The sequence below is a fragment of the Pelophylax lessonae genome, assembly GCF_965119305.1.
Source record: "Pelophylax lessonae genome assembly, chromosome: 8".
NCBI lineage: Eukaryota > Metazoa > Chordata > Amphibia > Anura > Ranidae > Pelophylax > Pelophylax lessonae.
This window is the reverse complement of record NC_138775.1, coordinates 69,190,210-69,205,134: the sequence shown is the minus strand read 5'-3', so window position 1 is coordinate 69,205,134 and position 14,925 is coordinate 69,190,210. Positions and strand designations below refer to the sequence as shown.

General features: G+C 44.1%; 1 protein-coding gene across 1 annotated transcript in view; it reads right to left on the bottom strand.

Moving 5' to 3' along the window:
- Positions 1 to 2,141, bottom strand: part of TKT (transketolase) — a 69,809-nt gene extending 67,668 nt beyond the window's left edge. Inside the window, exon 1 of the mRNA XM_082265106.1 lies at positions 1,935 to 2,141. Coding sequence (XP_082121232.1) covers positions 1,935 to 2,041 — 107 coding nt within the window. The 5' untranslated portion in view covers positions 2,042 to 2,141. The remainder of the gene's footprint in view (positions 1 to 1,934) is intronic.
- Between the last annotated feature and the right edge of the window lie 12,784 nt (positions 2,142 to 14,925).

Sequence of the window (14,925 nt, the reverse complement as noted above, 5' to 3'; positions counted from 1 at the left end):
ATAGTGCGTCTCCAGGTTAAGGCACTCCTCTTTGTGGAGGATCCCGTACACTTCCCTGCTTGCACAATGTACATTTATACTGCAAATACATTCACGGGAAACAATCTTTTCTTCAACAATTGTTTCCTGGTGTGTGCCGTGAACAATGTATGATTCATCTATGTAATACTTCAAGAACATTATTAAGTTATTATTGCGTAAATCAAGAAACACAGAAAAGATTTTTTATGAAATCATTCGGGAACCAATCGCACTTCCTCGGCGGACAGATTTCTCTGATACTCTGGAGGAAGTCTCTGCAAAAGTTGTAACCATGCTTGTGAGAGATGGAGGAAGCCGTTCTACTGTCTGTGTTTATAAAGGCACGCGGCTACATTGTATATTAAAGATCAGGCGAGTCTCCCAATACAGAACACAAATTATATATTTCACTGTAACACTATTTAAAAAAAAAAAATAATAATTTAAATAAAGAATGTTTAAAAAAACAAAACAAATGATTTCACTTCCAACACTTGTACTGATGGGAAAACCTTTCTACTATTTGATATAATGGTGTGAATTGAATTATTCTTCATTCTCCCAGAAAACTGAGCATTCAATGCATGTTGCATGGTCTTTAATGAAAAAAAATGTGTGTGACCTTGTATCCTTTTATTACATTAATAATAAACGTGTTTGGAAAAAATAAATAAATGTGACAGCAAATAGCCTAATAATAACAAATAATATTAATTGTAATAATAATAATAATGATGACGATAATAACAATAATAATACTTATAATAATAATAACAATAATGAGGATGATGATAATAAAAAAAAATAATAATATTAATGACAATGATAATAATAATACTTATAATAATAATAGCAATAATGAGGATTATGATAATAAAAATAATAATATTAATGACAATGATAATAATAACAATAATAATAATACTTATAATAATAATAGCAATAATGAGGATGATGATAATAAAAATAATAATATTAATGACAATGATAATAATAACAATAATAATAATACTTATAATAATAATAGCAATAATGAGGATGATGATAATAATAAAAATAATAATATTAATGATGATGATGACAATAATAATAACAATAATAATAATAAAACCACTTATAATTTAAAAAATAATAATAATATTAATGTTGGCCCTATAGAACCACATGAGGTGATCAGTGACTGCCGTCTACCATGCATCAGTCACAAAAGTATATCGGTCTATCCACAAAGAGCAGTACCCCAAACTCACCACACACATTACAATCTGATTGTACCATCAACTTTAGATTGCCCATGGGGCCTGCCTGATTGGATACAGATTGATTGGATACAGTAGACTAGGTAGGCGCCCATATTACATAGTTTTAGGAAATCTAAAATTGATTGTAGAAATATTGTATATTCAGATTGTACATTGGGTGGTGAGGCTCAAACAGGACACACGCTATATACAATCTGACCATACAATCTCTGTGAAATCTCCTTAAGAGCTGGATCACACTGTAATCGCACAGCGATGCACTTTGTGTTCTTGTGCGAATCCTGTGTGATTTAGTGCGATGCGATTTTCAGTCCATTCATTTAAATGGGCTTAAATCGCACCAAAAGTACCGCATGCACCATCTTTAAAAACACACAGATCGCATGGTACTGGCCGGGCCAGGCAAACCGGTGAAGGTAAATGCACTATGTTTGCGATTTGCATTTGGGGGTGTCGTTAGGATTATATTGACCCTCAGCAGCAGATCTCAGTGAGTTGGGGGGTGTACAGGTAATAGATCCAGCAGGTATGATGGTACACTGATGGATGGGTGTGTCCCCAGCACCTTCTATTCTTGTTTCCCTCACCCAGGGTGGGCTGCAGCTGGCAGATCAGTCCCCCCTGCCCCCTCCCTCCCTCCCTGGCACTCACCCAGATCCAGCTGCAGTGGTGGCCTTGATGGACTGGATCCTCAGCCTGTTGGCTGTGTCTTTCAGGGCCTGCAGAGTCTGCTGGTCGGGCTTGTGATAATCGGCCATGGAGAAGGCGGCTGTCAGGGATTAGAGAGCGATGTGCGGACACAGAACAGCTGCAGGAGACCGGGGGGAGAGAGAGAGGACAGCGAGCGGTAATAAAGGCAGACAGGGGGGCGGGGCTCAGGGACTGGCATACACGAGGGTAGAGGGTGGGGCTGGGAAGGAGAGTGGAAGAATACTGACAGATGGGCGGAGAGTGGGAGGAGCTGTACAGGGGAAATGACAGGGGGAGTGCAGAGGGCACAGGCAGCGCCCACACTATACACAGAACACCTATAGAGGTACACTGCCAGACATCCTCACTGCTCATTGGCTGAAATCATCCTCCTGGAAGTCATGTATTTCCCCATAGAGAGGAATGTACATCAGACTTCCCACACCCATCATAGGAGGAGGAGATGCTGCACACAGGGAATTATATTTATCATTTATACTGTTGCAATCTCTCAAAGTGTATGTGAAAGGTGACCACACATTATACAATCTTCTTTACATCTACCATGGACTATGTAGTGCAGGGCTCTGCCAAACTGCATACAGATTGAATTGGTTGTTTAGATGTGTCCTTCTATTACATTGATTTGTTAAATCTAAAGGAAGTTGTACAGAGATTGTACAGTGTATGACCAGCTTTACAATTAAAGTAGAAGTCCACACTAAATCTAAACTCCCTGCATCTGCAGACAATCCACGATCTAACACTAACCTATCTAACCCTGTAAAGAAGAAATCAGTATACATGCCTTTTCTGAAGCCGCTCCGACCCGATCCCACGCTGAGCTGTCAGCCGCGGCTTCGCTGTGGAGGAGACTCACAGCCGTTCGGGGAAGGAGCAGGTAAGGATACTGGCTGTCCGGCTGGGCAGCCAGCCGCCTGTCCTGGAAGGAGGTGGTAGATTTGATTGCTGGCAGGCCCGCCATCCTGCCGGGGGGGGGGGGGGGGTGAGTTGGTTTTGCCTCCCCCCCTCCATAATTTTCATTCACCAGCCGCCACTGGTCAATAGATGCAGGGATTTTAGTTCTAGGGTGGATTTAAACTTTAACTTCTTCTATTTGCCCCCTTTTTGGAGCTCTGAGGAAGGGAGCATGTCTACCGAAACACGTTAGCTGTCCAAGCACAGGGACGTGTCCTTTTCCACATAGGGGTGGATATTTGATATACGATTTTACTCATCATGTGAGAATGTTTTTGGCTTTTAATAAACTATTTATAGGTGTCGAAGTGTGATGCACCAGGTGTTTGCACCTCCTTTCTCATCCCTTTTCAGTATTTTGGAGTTTCCCCATCTAAGGAGAGCGGCACACCTACAATTCCCAACAGAGTGAGCGCTTGGGTTATATAGTCGTTTGGAGAATCCCTTTTTGGCCTGTTAAAGTGTTACTGAACCCACAACAGTAAAATCAGCGTGTATATGCAGTAAAGTATGCTTGTTATACTCACTGTGGAACCTAAGGGGTTAATCCTGTGCATTGAGTAGAAAGGCTGTTCGATGCTGTCTTTTCTGATCCTCCCCTTCTTCCACTGACTTCGAACCATCTCCAGATAATACAGAGTCTATGGAGTCACTCTGCACATGCTCAGTTTGGTGTTTATTGCCAGAAAGTTTTTTTTTCTTGGGAAGGTGCATGTGATCAGCACACGGCCAATCAGCACTGTCCAGACAGAGGGTAAGGGGTCCTGCAGCCTCATAGGGCAGTCAGAGGAGAATGAAAACTCCTCCTACAAGCTTTAACCTCACACTGAAAGATTGCTATATACTGCTGATGAGAAAAGGTATTTAGCAGTTACTTTTTTCTAAAATAATTGCATTTCCATGTTCTGTGCACTGTGGGAGGGCAGATATAGTGACTGCAGGGTCCTGGGTTTAGTAACACTTTAAGTAAAACCATACAAAGTGTTTTGTTATATCCATTCAATAAGTGCAAAACATACCAATTGATCCTGCCAGAAATTCAGTGAGCTCCATGTGTCTGCATTCTCTGTGCTGCATGGATATCAGTTATTACTATTCAATATAATAAAGAAAAGTAGGGAGGAAGGTGTTCTGCAGTCCAAACACTTCCTGTCCAAGGATGACAACGGCTGCAGATAAAAATACAGTGAGTGAGAGTTCCCAAGGAGGCTGGTGCCAATGTTTGCCATGTGGCATGTAATAATTAGTACCAATGTTTTTGGTACCATTTAGTTAACTGTAGTGAACTGGAAAGTTTAAAATTGGTGTACAAATATTGGGCTAAAAGTGGCAAAGCAAAAATCTCAAAAGAAAAGCAAAGAAAAAAAAATCTCCCTGAGCATGTGGTGTCACTAGAAAAATAAATGTCCCTAAGGGTCCTTTCACACGAACGATCCGATCCGCCTGTCAGTTTTTCAGGCGGACTTGATCGGATGCTCTATACATCTCTATGGGGCAGCTGGTGTCAGCGGAGACATGTCCTCTGACACCCACTGGTATCCACTTCCAATCCTGTCCGTGAAATCCGGACGGATGTAAACCCTATTTTCCATCCGTCTGGCGGATCGGATGAGATCGGGTGAGAACGGACAGGCGGTCCATTCTCATCCGATTCCCCCATAGAGAAGAGCAGGGATCTGACAGCTGTCATCCGCCTACTCAGCGGGGATCGGCGGATCGATCCCCGCTGAGCAAAACGGAGTCTGCCGGCGGCTGCGGATTGTGTGAAAGGACCCTAAGTCAGTCTGTGGTGTCATTAGATTGCAAAAAATTTACCCAAGTCTGTGGTGTCATTAGAGGGAAAATGACCCTGAGCCTGTGGTGTCACTGAAAGGAAAAACTGTCCTTAAGTCTGTGATGTCACTAGAAGGAAAATGTCCTTGAGTCTGTGGTGTCACTGCAAGGAAAAATTGTCCCTAAACCAGCGGTGTCACTGGAGGGAAAAATGTCCCTGAGTATGTGGTGTCACTGAAAGGAAAACATGCTCCTGAATCTGTGGTGTCACTGAAGGGAAAAACTGCTCCTAAGTCTGTAGTGTCACTAGAAGGAAATATGTCCCTGAGTCCGTGGTGTCACTGAAAGGAAAACATGCCCCTGAGCTAGCGGTGTCACTGGAAGGCAAACATGTCCCTGAGTCTGGGGTGTCACTGCAAGGAAAAAATGTCCCTAAACCAGCGGTGTCACTGGAGGGAAAAATGTCCCTGAGTCTGGGGTGTCACTGCAAGGAAAAAATGTCCCTAAACCAGTGGTGTCACTGGAGGGAAAAATGTCCCTGAGTCTGTGGTGTCCCTAGAATAAAAAAATGTCCCTGAGTCTGTGGTGTCACTGAAAGGAAAAGGATCTGCTGGAGCTCCTGTCATGTCCCTGCCTCTATATCGAGATGCTGCGCCCTGGGCACATGCCCCCTTTGCCCCTTCTTTTTCCAGTCAAGACTGTGCATGCTGACCATGTGCCATATACATAAAGGGGTAACATGAAACAATCTGAATAATTAGATTATCTGGTAACTCTTTCATGAGCAGAGTTTTATGAAACTCAGATGGGATCAAATTTAGTAGCATCAAAACGCTTCTAATTTTCCAATCAGACGTTGGGCCGGAGAACTAGGAGCATACACAGTTAAGCTTTCTCAGTTCTATGCTGCATGGTTGATCAACATTTTAACAGTAGGGGTATGGGGACCTACATTGGTGTACTGCGGTCATGAAGGGGTTAACCAATTATCAGGCAAAAGGTTTAATTGCCGATTGCTTTGAACTGGCCACACACATTGCAATCCGATTGTACAAACTGTACAATCTCCTATAGATTTACCGCAAATTGTGTACAGTGATGTCCTGCCAGCACTCTATCACATGACATCTATATAAAGTGAATTTTGATTGTAAGCTCCCACGAGCAAAGCCCTCATTCTCTTGTATTGAATTGTACCGGAATTGTGCGGTCTCCTTTTACTTTGTAAAGCAATGTGCACGCTGTTGGTGCTAAATAAATCCTGTATAATAATTATAACAATAATAAAGGAGATGGCACAATCAGATGTGCACAGCCAATCTAAAACAATAAAAAACAATAATATTATACGGTATTTACAAACAAATAGTTACCGGAAGTGACACAAAAATTATTTCCAAAATAATCTAAAACTTCTAAAAATCCCTTAGGGCTCTTTCACACAGCCGCTCTGATTTTTTCCTCCGCTGCGGCACTTTTTTTTTTTTACGGACACAGATGACACTTGTTTCATCCGCTCCGTATGTCCGCATATTATCCCATCTGTTTGCGGATGATATACGGACCTAATGTATGTCTATGGGGATTGCGGATGTCAGCGGATGACACCGCTGACATCCGATTTTGCATCCGTTCCGTTTTTTAAACGGAAGAAAAATAGGGTTCTGTTCCGGTCCAAAAAATGGAACAGAACTGAAAGGACACAAATCTGATGTCAGCGGATGGTCATCCACTGACATCCGCAATGCCATTGACATGCATTATGTCCGTATATAACCCGCAAACGGATGGGGTGATGTACGGACATACGGAACGCCCGTGTGAAAGAGCCCTTAGGCTCGGTTCACACTGGGGCAGCTTCAAAGTCCCCCGTCTCTGAAGCCGCCCCCTACAGCGCGACTTCAGCGCGGCTTGAAAATGACTTCTTTAATGGAAGTCAATGCAAGCCGCTCCGAAGTCGCCCCCAAGTAGTGCTGGAACATTTTTCTAATTCGAACGGTTCCATTGCACTGGGGTGACTTGTCAGGTGACTAATTCGCCCCAGTCCTTGGCTCGGTTCAGGACTCTGTGCAGGTCAGTAAAGTTCCTCCACTCCAAACTCACTCATCCATGTCTTTATGGATCTTGCTTTGTGCACTGGTGCGCAGTCATGTTGATACAGGAAGAGACCGTCCCCAAACTGTTCCCACAAAGTTGGAAGCATGAAATTGTCCAAAATGTCTTGGTGTGCTGACACCTTAAGAGTTCCCTTCACTGGAACTAAGGGGCCAAGCCCAACCCCTGAAAAACAACCCCACACCATAATTCCCCCTCCACCAAATGATTTGGATCAGTGCAAAAAGTAAGGTCCATAAAGACATGGATGAACGAGTTTGGGGTGGAGGAGTTTGACTGGCCTGCATAGAGTCCTGACCTCAACCCAAAAGAACACCTTTGGGATGAATTAGTCGGGACTGTGAGCCAGGCCTTCTCGTCCAACCTCAGTGCCTGTGCTTCTGGAAGAATGGTCAAACATTCCCATAGACACACTCCTAAGCCTTCCCAGAACAGTAGAAGCTTTTATAGCTGCAAAGGGTGGGCCAACTCAACATTGAACCCTACGGACTAAGGCTGGCCATACACTATACAATTTTCTTATTCAATTTCCTTTAGATTTACCTTAAACTATGTAATGCAAGGGCCTGCCTGACTGCATACAAATTGAAAGTGTTTAGGTTTGACCCTATATTACATGGTTTTGGTAAATCTAAAGGAAAGTTGAACAAGAAAATTGTATAGTGTATGGCCAGCCTTAGACTGGGAGGCAGGCGCCCCAATACTTCACTTCAGGCACTCAGCTCTGTAGAGTTTAAGGCTAGGTTCACGATACAATTTTGCTTGACACACAGAAGAAACTGTGCTGCTCTTTAGCAGACACGCAGGGTTACCGTTATTTCCTAATGGCCCCCACTCATTGCAAACCACATGCGTTTTTGCAGGCGGTTGCAGCATGGACTCATTCACTTGTCCAAATTGCCGCCGGCGTAGTCATGAAGCAAAGACCTGCTGCTGTGGCATGTGTACAGCCTTGACTGGATGCATGACCTAGCTTAGGTGGGCGGTCAGTAAAAAACAGCTCAACCACCTAGTTTTACTGCCTATGTGAATGAGCCCTTACATGCCTGCCTGCATGCAACTCTTCACACACTACGGGGCTGACTGCCTGTGTAAATGAGCCCAAATGTGGTAGAAAATTTTGGCACTATATGTCTGGAATCATAAATAAAAAATGAAAGAAAAAAAAATAAAATATTTTCAGTGTATTTGGGGGAATACCGCTGCAAGGCTCTGTTCACACTTTTGTGTAAAGTAATGTGCTTTCCCAAAACACACAGAAACGTGCTGCCCTTTAGCAATCATGCGGCAGTGCCATTGATTCTTAATGGCACCAACCCCCTCCCCCATCTCCTAACGTGTGCAGTTTTGCGCGCTCCAAAAAGGCATGGTGCTTCGGCACTTTGTGTTTTCAGTGCGGCGTGATTTTGGGTCAGGGACTTTTTTTGCGCGTATGGCAGCCCAATAATAAACACCTGCATGGTATAAACGGAGCCTAAAAATGATACTAAACACACACTGTTTAATTTACAGTATCTCACAAAAGTGAGTACACCCCTCACATTTTTGTAAATATTTTATTATATCTTTTCATGTGACAACACTGAAGAAATGACACTTTGCTACAATGTAAAGTAGTGAGTGTACAGCTTGTGTAACAGTGTAAATTTGATGTCCCCTCAAAATAACTCAACACACAGCCAATAATGTCTGAACTGCTGGCAACAAAAGTGAGTACACCCCTAAGTGACGATGTCCAAATTGGGCCCAATTAGCCATTTTCCCTACCCCTCATGTGACTCGTTAGTATCACAAGGTCTCAGGTGTGATTGGGGAGCAGGTGTGCTAAATTTGGTGTTATCGCTCTCACTCTCTCATACTGATCACTGGAAGTTCAACATGGCACCTCATGGCAAAGAACAAAGAGGATCTGAACAAAAGAATTGTTGCTCTACATAAAGATGGCACAGGCTATAAGAAGATTGCCAAGACCCTGAAACTAAGCTACAGCACGGTCACCAAGACAGGTTCCACTCAGAACAGGCCTCACCATGGTCAACCAAAGAAGTTAAGTGCACGTGCTCAGCGTCATATCCAGGGGTTGTCTTTTGGAAATACTGTAGATGTATGAGTGCTGCCAGCATTGCTGCAGAGGTTGAAGGGGTGGGGGGTCAGCCTGTCAGTGCTCAGACCATACTCCGCACACTGCATCTAACTGGTCTGCATGGCTGTCGTCCCAGAAGGAAGTCTCTTCTAAAAATGATGCACAAGAAAGCCTGCAAACAGTTTGCTGAAGACAAGCAGACTAAGGACATGGATTACTGGAACCATGTCCTGTGGTCTGATGAGACCAAGATAAACTTATTTGGTTCACATGGTGTCAAACAGCATGTGTGGCGGCAACCAGTTGAGGAGTAGAAAGACAAGTGTGTGTTGCCTACAGTAAAGCATGGTGGTGGGAGTGTCATCTGGGGCTGCATGAGTGCTGCCGGCACTGGGGAGCTACAGTTTATTGAGGGAACCATGAATGCCAACATGTACTGTGACATAATGAAGCAGAGCATCATTCCCTCCCTTCAGAGACTGGGCCGCAGGGCAGAATTCCAACATAATAATGACCCCAAACACACCTCCAAGACGACCACTGCCTTGCTAAAGAAGCTGAGGGTAAAGGTGATGTACTGGCCAAGCATGTCTCCAGACCTAAACCCTATTAAGCATCTGTGGGGCATCCTAAAATGGAAGGTGGAGGAGCGCAAGGTCTCTAACATCCACCAGCTCCGTGATGTCGTCATGGAGGAGTGGAAGAGGACTCCAGTGGCAACCTGTGAAGCTCTGGTGAATTCCATGTCCAAGAGGGTTAAGACAGTGCTGAAAAATAATGGTGGCCACACAAAATATTGACACTTTGGGCCCAATTTGCACATTTCCACATGGGGGTGTACTCACTTTTGTTGCCAGCAGTTTAGACATTAATGACTGGGGGTTGAGTTATTTTGAGGGGACAGCAAATGTACACTGTTATACAAGCTGTACACTCACTACTTTACGTTGTAGCAAAGAGTCATTTCTTCAGTGTTGTCACATGAAAAGATAGAATAAAATATTTACAAAAATGTGAGGGGTGTACTTACTTTTGTGAGATACTGTATATAAAATGTTTAGGGTTTCTAAGTCATTTTCTAGCAAAAAATACTGATTTTTACTTGTAAGCAACAAGTGTCAGAAAAAGGCTTAGGCTAAGTTCACATGTAGGCGTTTTGGGGGAGTTTTTCTGCTCTAGGATCAGCTCAAAAAACGCCCAACAAGACAAATCCTATTCATTTCAATGGCCCCTGTTCACATCTGAGTGTTTTGACATTTTAAGCAAAACGCCCAACGCTCAAAAAAGTACATGAGCTTCTTTTTGGGCAGATTACAGGCGTTTTTATTTTTTTCCATTGGTTACTAGTCAACCTAAAAACGCCTGCACAAAAATGCCTGAAAAAACGCCCATAAAAACGCTGTAAATAGCAACGCCAAGATGTGAACGTAGCCTTAAGCTGGATACACAGTATACAACTTTTGTTGTTAAATTTCCTTTACAGTCGGTTCACACTCAGGCGACACGACTCCTTACTACTTCGGGGGCGACTTGTGCATTCCCGTGCACCACGACTTCGGAGCGACTTGCAGGGACTTCACATAATGGAAGTCTATGCAAGTTGCTCCGAGGTCGCTCCGAAGTAGTACAGGACCCTTTTTCTATGTCAGAGCGACTTGTGTCGCTCCTATTAGAACGGGTCCTGTAGCAGTCAATGGACCGCGAGGGAGCGCGACTTGTCAGGCTGACAAGTCGCCTGGCAAGTCGCGCTAGTGTGGACCGGCTCTTAGATTAAGTGCCGGTTCACAATCTTGCGAGTGCGGAGATCGCATGTAATATCGGAGCGCACTGCTCCTTCATTACATGCGATCGGCTGTGCGGTGCGAATTCAGCCATACACTTTGTATGGCTAAATTCGCACTGCACCCGCACAAAAGTCGCACATGACCCTTTTTTTCAGCCGCATCAGGATCGGATTGCACAGTGGTTCACACTTGTGCGATCCGATCCTGTGCGAACTGTAAAGATCGCACTGCGATATGCGATCAAACTGGGGGTGTCGTTAACATTTCATTGACACCCCCAGCGTATCGCATATGGCAGTGTGAACTGCCAAGGGTGCGTTTGCGATGTGGGAACAGGCTGCGAACTCGCAGCCTTCCCCCATCACATAAGTGTGACCCGGCACTTACCTGCAACTATGTAGTGCAAAGGCCTGCCTGACTGGATACAAATTAAAAATATTTAGTTTTGACCTCATATTCTATGGTTTTGGTAAATCTAAAGGAAAAAATAAAAAAAAAATTGTAAAGTGTGTATCCAGCTTTAAGTGCCGGTTCACATTTGTGCGGCTTGCGAGATCGCATGTAATTCGGAGCGCACTGCTCCTTCATTACATGCGCTCTCCTGTGCGGATGCAAATTCAGCCATACACTTTGTATCCGCACCAAACACGCATAGGACCCTTTTTTTCAGCCGCATCAGGATCGGATCGCACAGTGGTTCACACTTGTGCGATCCGATTCTGTGCGAACTGTCAGATCGTTACATTTAATTGACACCCCCTGCGTATCGCATATGGCAGTGTGAACTGCCAGAGGTGCGGATGCGATGCGGGATCACGCTGCATATTCGCAGCATTCCCACATCGCACAAGTGTGAACCGGCACTAAGGCCCGTACGCACGATACAAAAATTGGAAGTAAAATTTCGTCTGACGAGCGATCTGTCGTCTTTCGGATTGTTAGTATAGTGCTTTCCACAGCCGATTATGAATTTTCGGACGACAAAATCTGGATGTGCAGGCTATAAAATTGTTATCGTACATCAACACAATGTCTGATTTTCATTTAATTAGTACAGTTTTTGTCCGAAAAAAATCGTAAGAGCAAGACTAGGCATGCTCAGAAGCTAAAGAACACATACAAAACAATTCAACACATGACATCACTTCTGGAGTTGAATTCGGTCTTACGGGAATTTTCGTATTAAAGTAACCACTTCACTTTCCATATGAGACTCGCACATGGGCGTCCGCAGGTAGGGGAAAGGGGGGGCAAATCCCCCCCCCCCCTGGAATCTCAACTTCCCCCTTTCAAGTGATTGTTAAGCCACTTTATTCCATCCTGTCTGATCTTTTTAATAATCCTGTTTGCCCCAGAGTCTGTGTTTTAAAGAAATAAGCCATTCTTTACCAGTTTTCAGAGGGCTGAGGGCACTTACGTGATCCGTTGTCTCTCTCCTCTCCCCATCTGACAGCTGCCTGCAGCGGAGAGGACAGAGGAGGACAGGAGAGCTATGGATGACGGAGGCATGCAAACTGACCACAGTGTCAGTGCTTAGACGCCATGGTATACCGTGGTCAGTTTACAGAGGGGAGGACATAGCCAGCCAGGATCAGCCAGGTATTTTAAGTGATAGAAGGGGCCAAATTAGACAGAACAAGCACTGTGTTGTATAACATGCTTTAACCACTTTACCACCGGAGGATTTTGCTGTCTTCCGTCCAGGCCACTTTTTGCGATTCGGCGCTGTGCAAATTCAACTGACAATTGCACGGTCGTGCGACGCCGTACCCAAACGAAATTTACGTCCTTTTTTTCCCACAAACAGAGCTTTCTTTTGGTGGTATTTGATCACCTGTGCGATTTTTACTTTTTGCGCTATAAACAAAAAAAGAGCGTTTATTTTGAAAAAATAACAATATTTTTAACATTTTTTTATATGAAATTCCCCCCAAAAAAGATGTAAAAAACAATTTTTTTAAAAATTTTTGGCCAATTTGTTTTCTGCTACCTATGTTTGGTAAAAAAAATCGCAATAAGCGTATTTTGATTGGTTTGCGCAAAAGTTATTGCGTTTACTAACTAAGGGAAAGATTTCTGTCATTTTTGGTGTTTTTTTTTTTTTAACGAGTAATGGGGGCGATCTGCGATTTTTGCGACATTGCGGCGGACAGATCGGACCCTTGACTGACATTTTTGACACTTTTGGGGGTACCAGTGACATTACTGCAGTAATCAGTGCTATATATATGCACTGTTACTGTAAAAATGACACTGGCAGGGAAGGGGTTAATTTTATTGGAGAGGGAGGGGTTAATGTATGCCTGGTGCTTACTGACGTGTAGGGGGGGAGGTGACTGAGTGAGTCATGGACAGATCGGATGTCCAGCTATGCTAAACACTCCGATCTGTCACTCCGTGTCACTATGGAGATCCGCCCGCTTGTGTTTACACAGGCGGGCGGATCTCCACACTAGATCCCCGGCGATCGGGGCAGAGCAGCGGCGATCGCCGCTGCTCCTCCCCTGGCCCGACTCCCGCTGTGAATGAAAACAGCGGGAGCGCGCCTCCGGCGGCGCGCAAGCGCCGCCCAGAAGGGGGAGTGTCTGACGACGTAGTACTACGTCGTCAGACGATAACGAGCCACTCTGCCGCAGTAATATTACTGTGGGCGGTGGTAAAGCGGTTAAGGGAACAGGATCAATTTTTTTTTTTAGGTTAACAAATGCTTTAAAAATAAATGCTCCTGTTTGCTCTTTAAAAATCAATACTCAAAATAAGTATACGGAATAAGCCCCTCCCCTTCATGACATTGTTGCAAAAGGGGCGGAGCATTGGTGACCTTAAAATGTTGCCCCCCCCTGAAAAAGTTCTGTGGACGCCCATGGCACTCGCATGCAACAAAAATCGGACGCAAGATCGTTCGATAACCTGATCATGTGTACGAGGCTTTAGTCTTCAAGTGGGCCAGTCAGTTTTTTCTTTAATCAGTCAGCGTGCTGATCGAATAAAACTGAGGATAGAGGAATCCCCCCCCCCCCCCCCGCTGTGTTATTGTATTCTGACACCCGGGACTGTCCGAATACACTGATCAGCGCTGCAGCCGATTGCCTGCAACGCTGATCAAACAAAAATTTTTGAAAAAGTAATTAGATCGACTTCTCACAAAAGGGAATGGCCATAGATGCGTTGAAATTCGGCCGGTCCCTGCTGAACTAGATACATTTCGATCCATGTATGGCCAGCGTTACTCAGCAAATTGCATGCAGTTTTAGCATTGGATTTCAGGTGACAAAAACTCCAAACGGTTTAAAAATAAAATATATGAAGAAACCCGAGATTGATCCTGACTCCAGGAAGTTAACACAACACACAGCCTGTCTAGGTAAGAATAATCTGCAGAGTCATGCTGGATGGCAGAATCCTGTACAGTTACAAAGGGAGTGAACATGCAAGCATGACAAGGGCCTGCCGAGAAATGTTCTATAGATTTGTGTCGGCATTGCTGATCCCTAATACCAGGACAGCTTTATTCATTTATTGTTGGGTACTCGGCTTCCTGCAAGAAAATAAAGTGTGGAGTAAAATTGTCTTGCATGTTTTTTAGGGATTAGCAGCCCACAATGGATCCATCAAGAAGAGACAGAAATAGAGGTAAGGCCCCTTTCACACTTGTGCGACCTAAAAGTTGCACGATTTTGCTGCAATTTTGACTGGACTCGAAGCAATGCCTATGTCTATAGACCTCAAAATGCATCAAAGTTGGACCAAAGTAGTGCAGGGACCCCTTTAAGGTCGTTGAAACTTGAAGTCGCACAGATATAAACAGGTCTCATTGGAAATCATGGAGTACTACTTATGTGACTTTGCAGCCAGGGCAAGTCACACACGTGTGAAAGAGGCCTTATGCAACCTTAAAAGTCGTGCAATTTTACCACGATTTTGCCTGGACTTGAAGCAACGCCTGTGTCTATGGACCTCAAAACGCATTAAAATTGGCCCAAAGTAGTGCAGGGACTACTTTGAAATCTTTGCGACTTGAAGTCGTAGTTACAGTATGAACTTGAAGTTGCACAGATATAAACAGGACTCATTGGAAATCATGGAGTACAACTTGTCATGCCACTTTGCAGTCCCAAATTGCAGGACAAGTCGCACAAATGTGAAAGGGGCCTAACTGAAACACTAATGTAGATATGAAAGTTACAAAAACACGAGTTCTAATTCTTTCCCACTATTC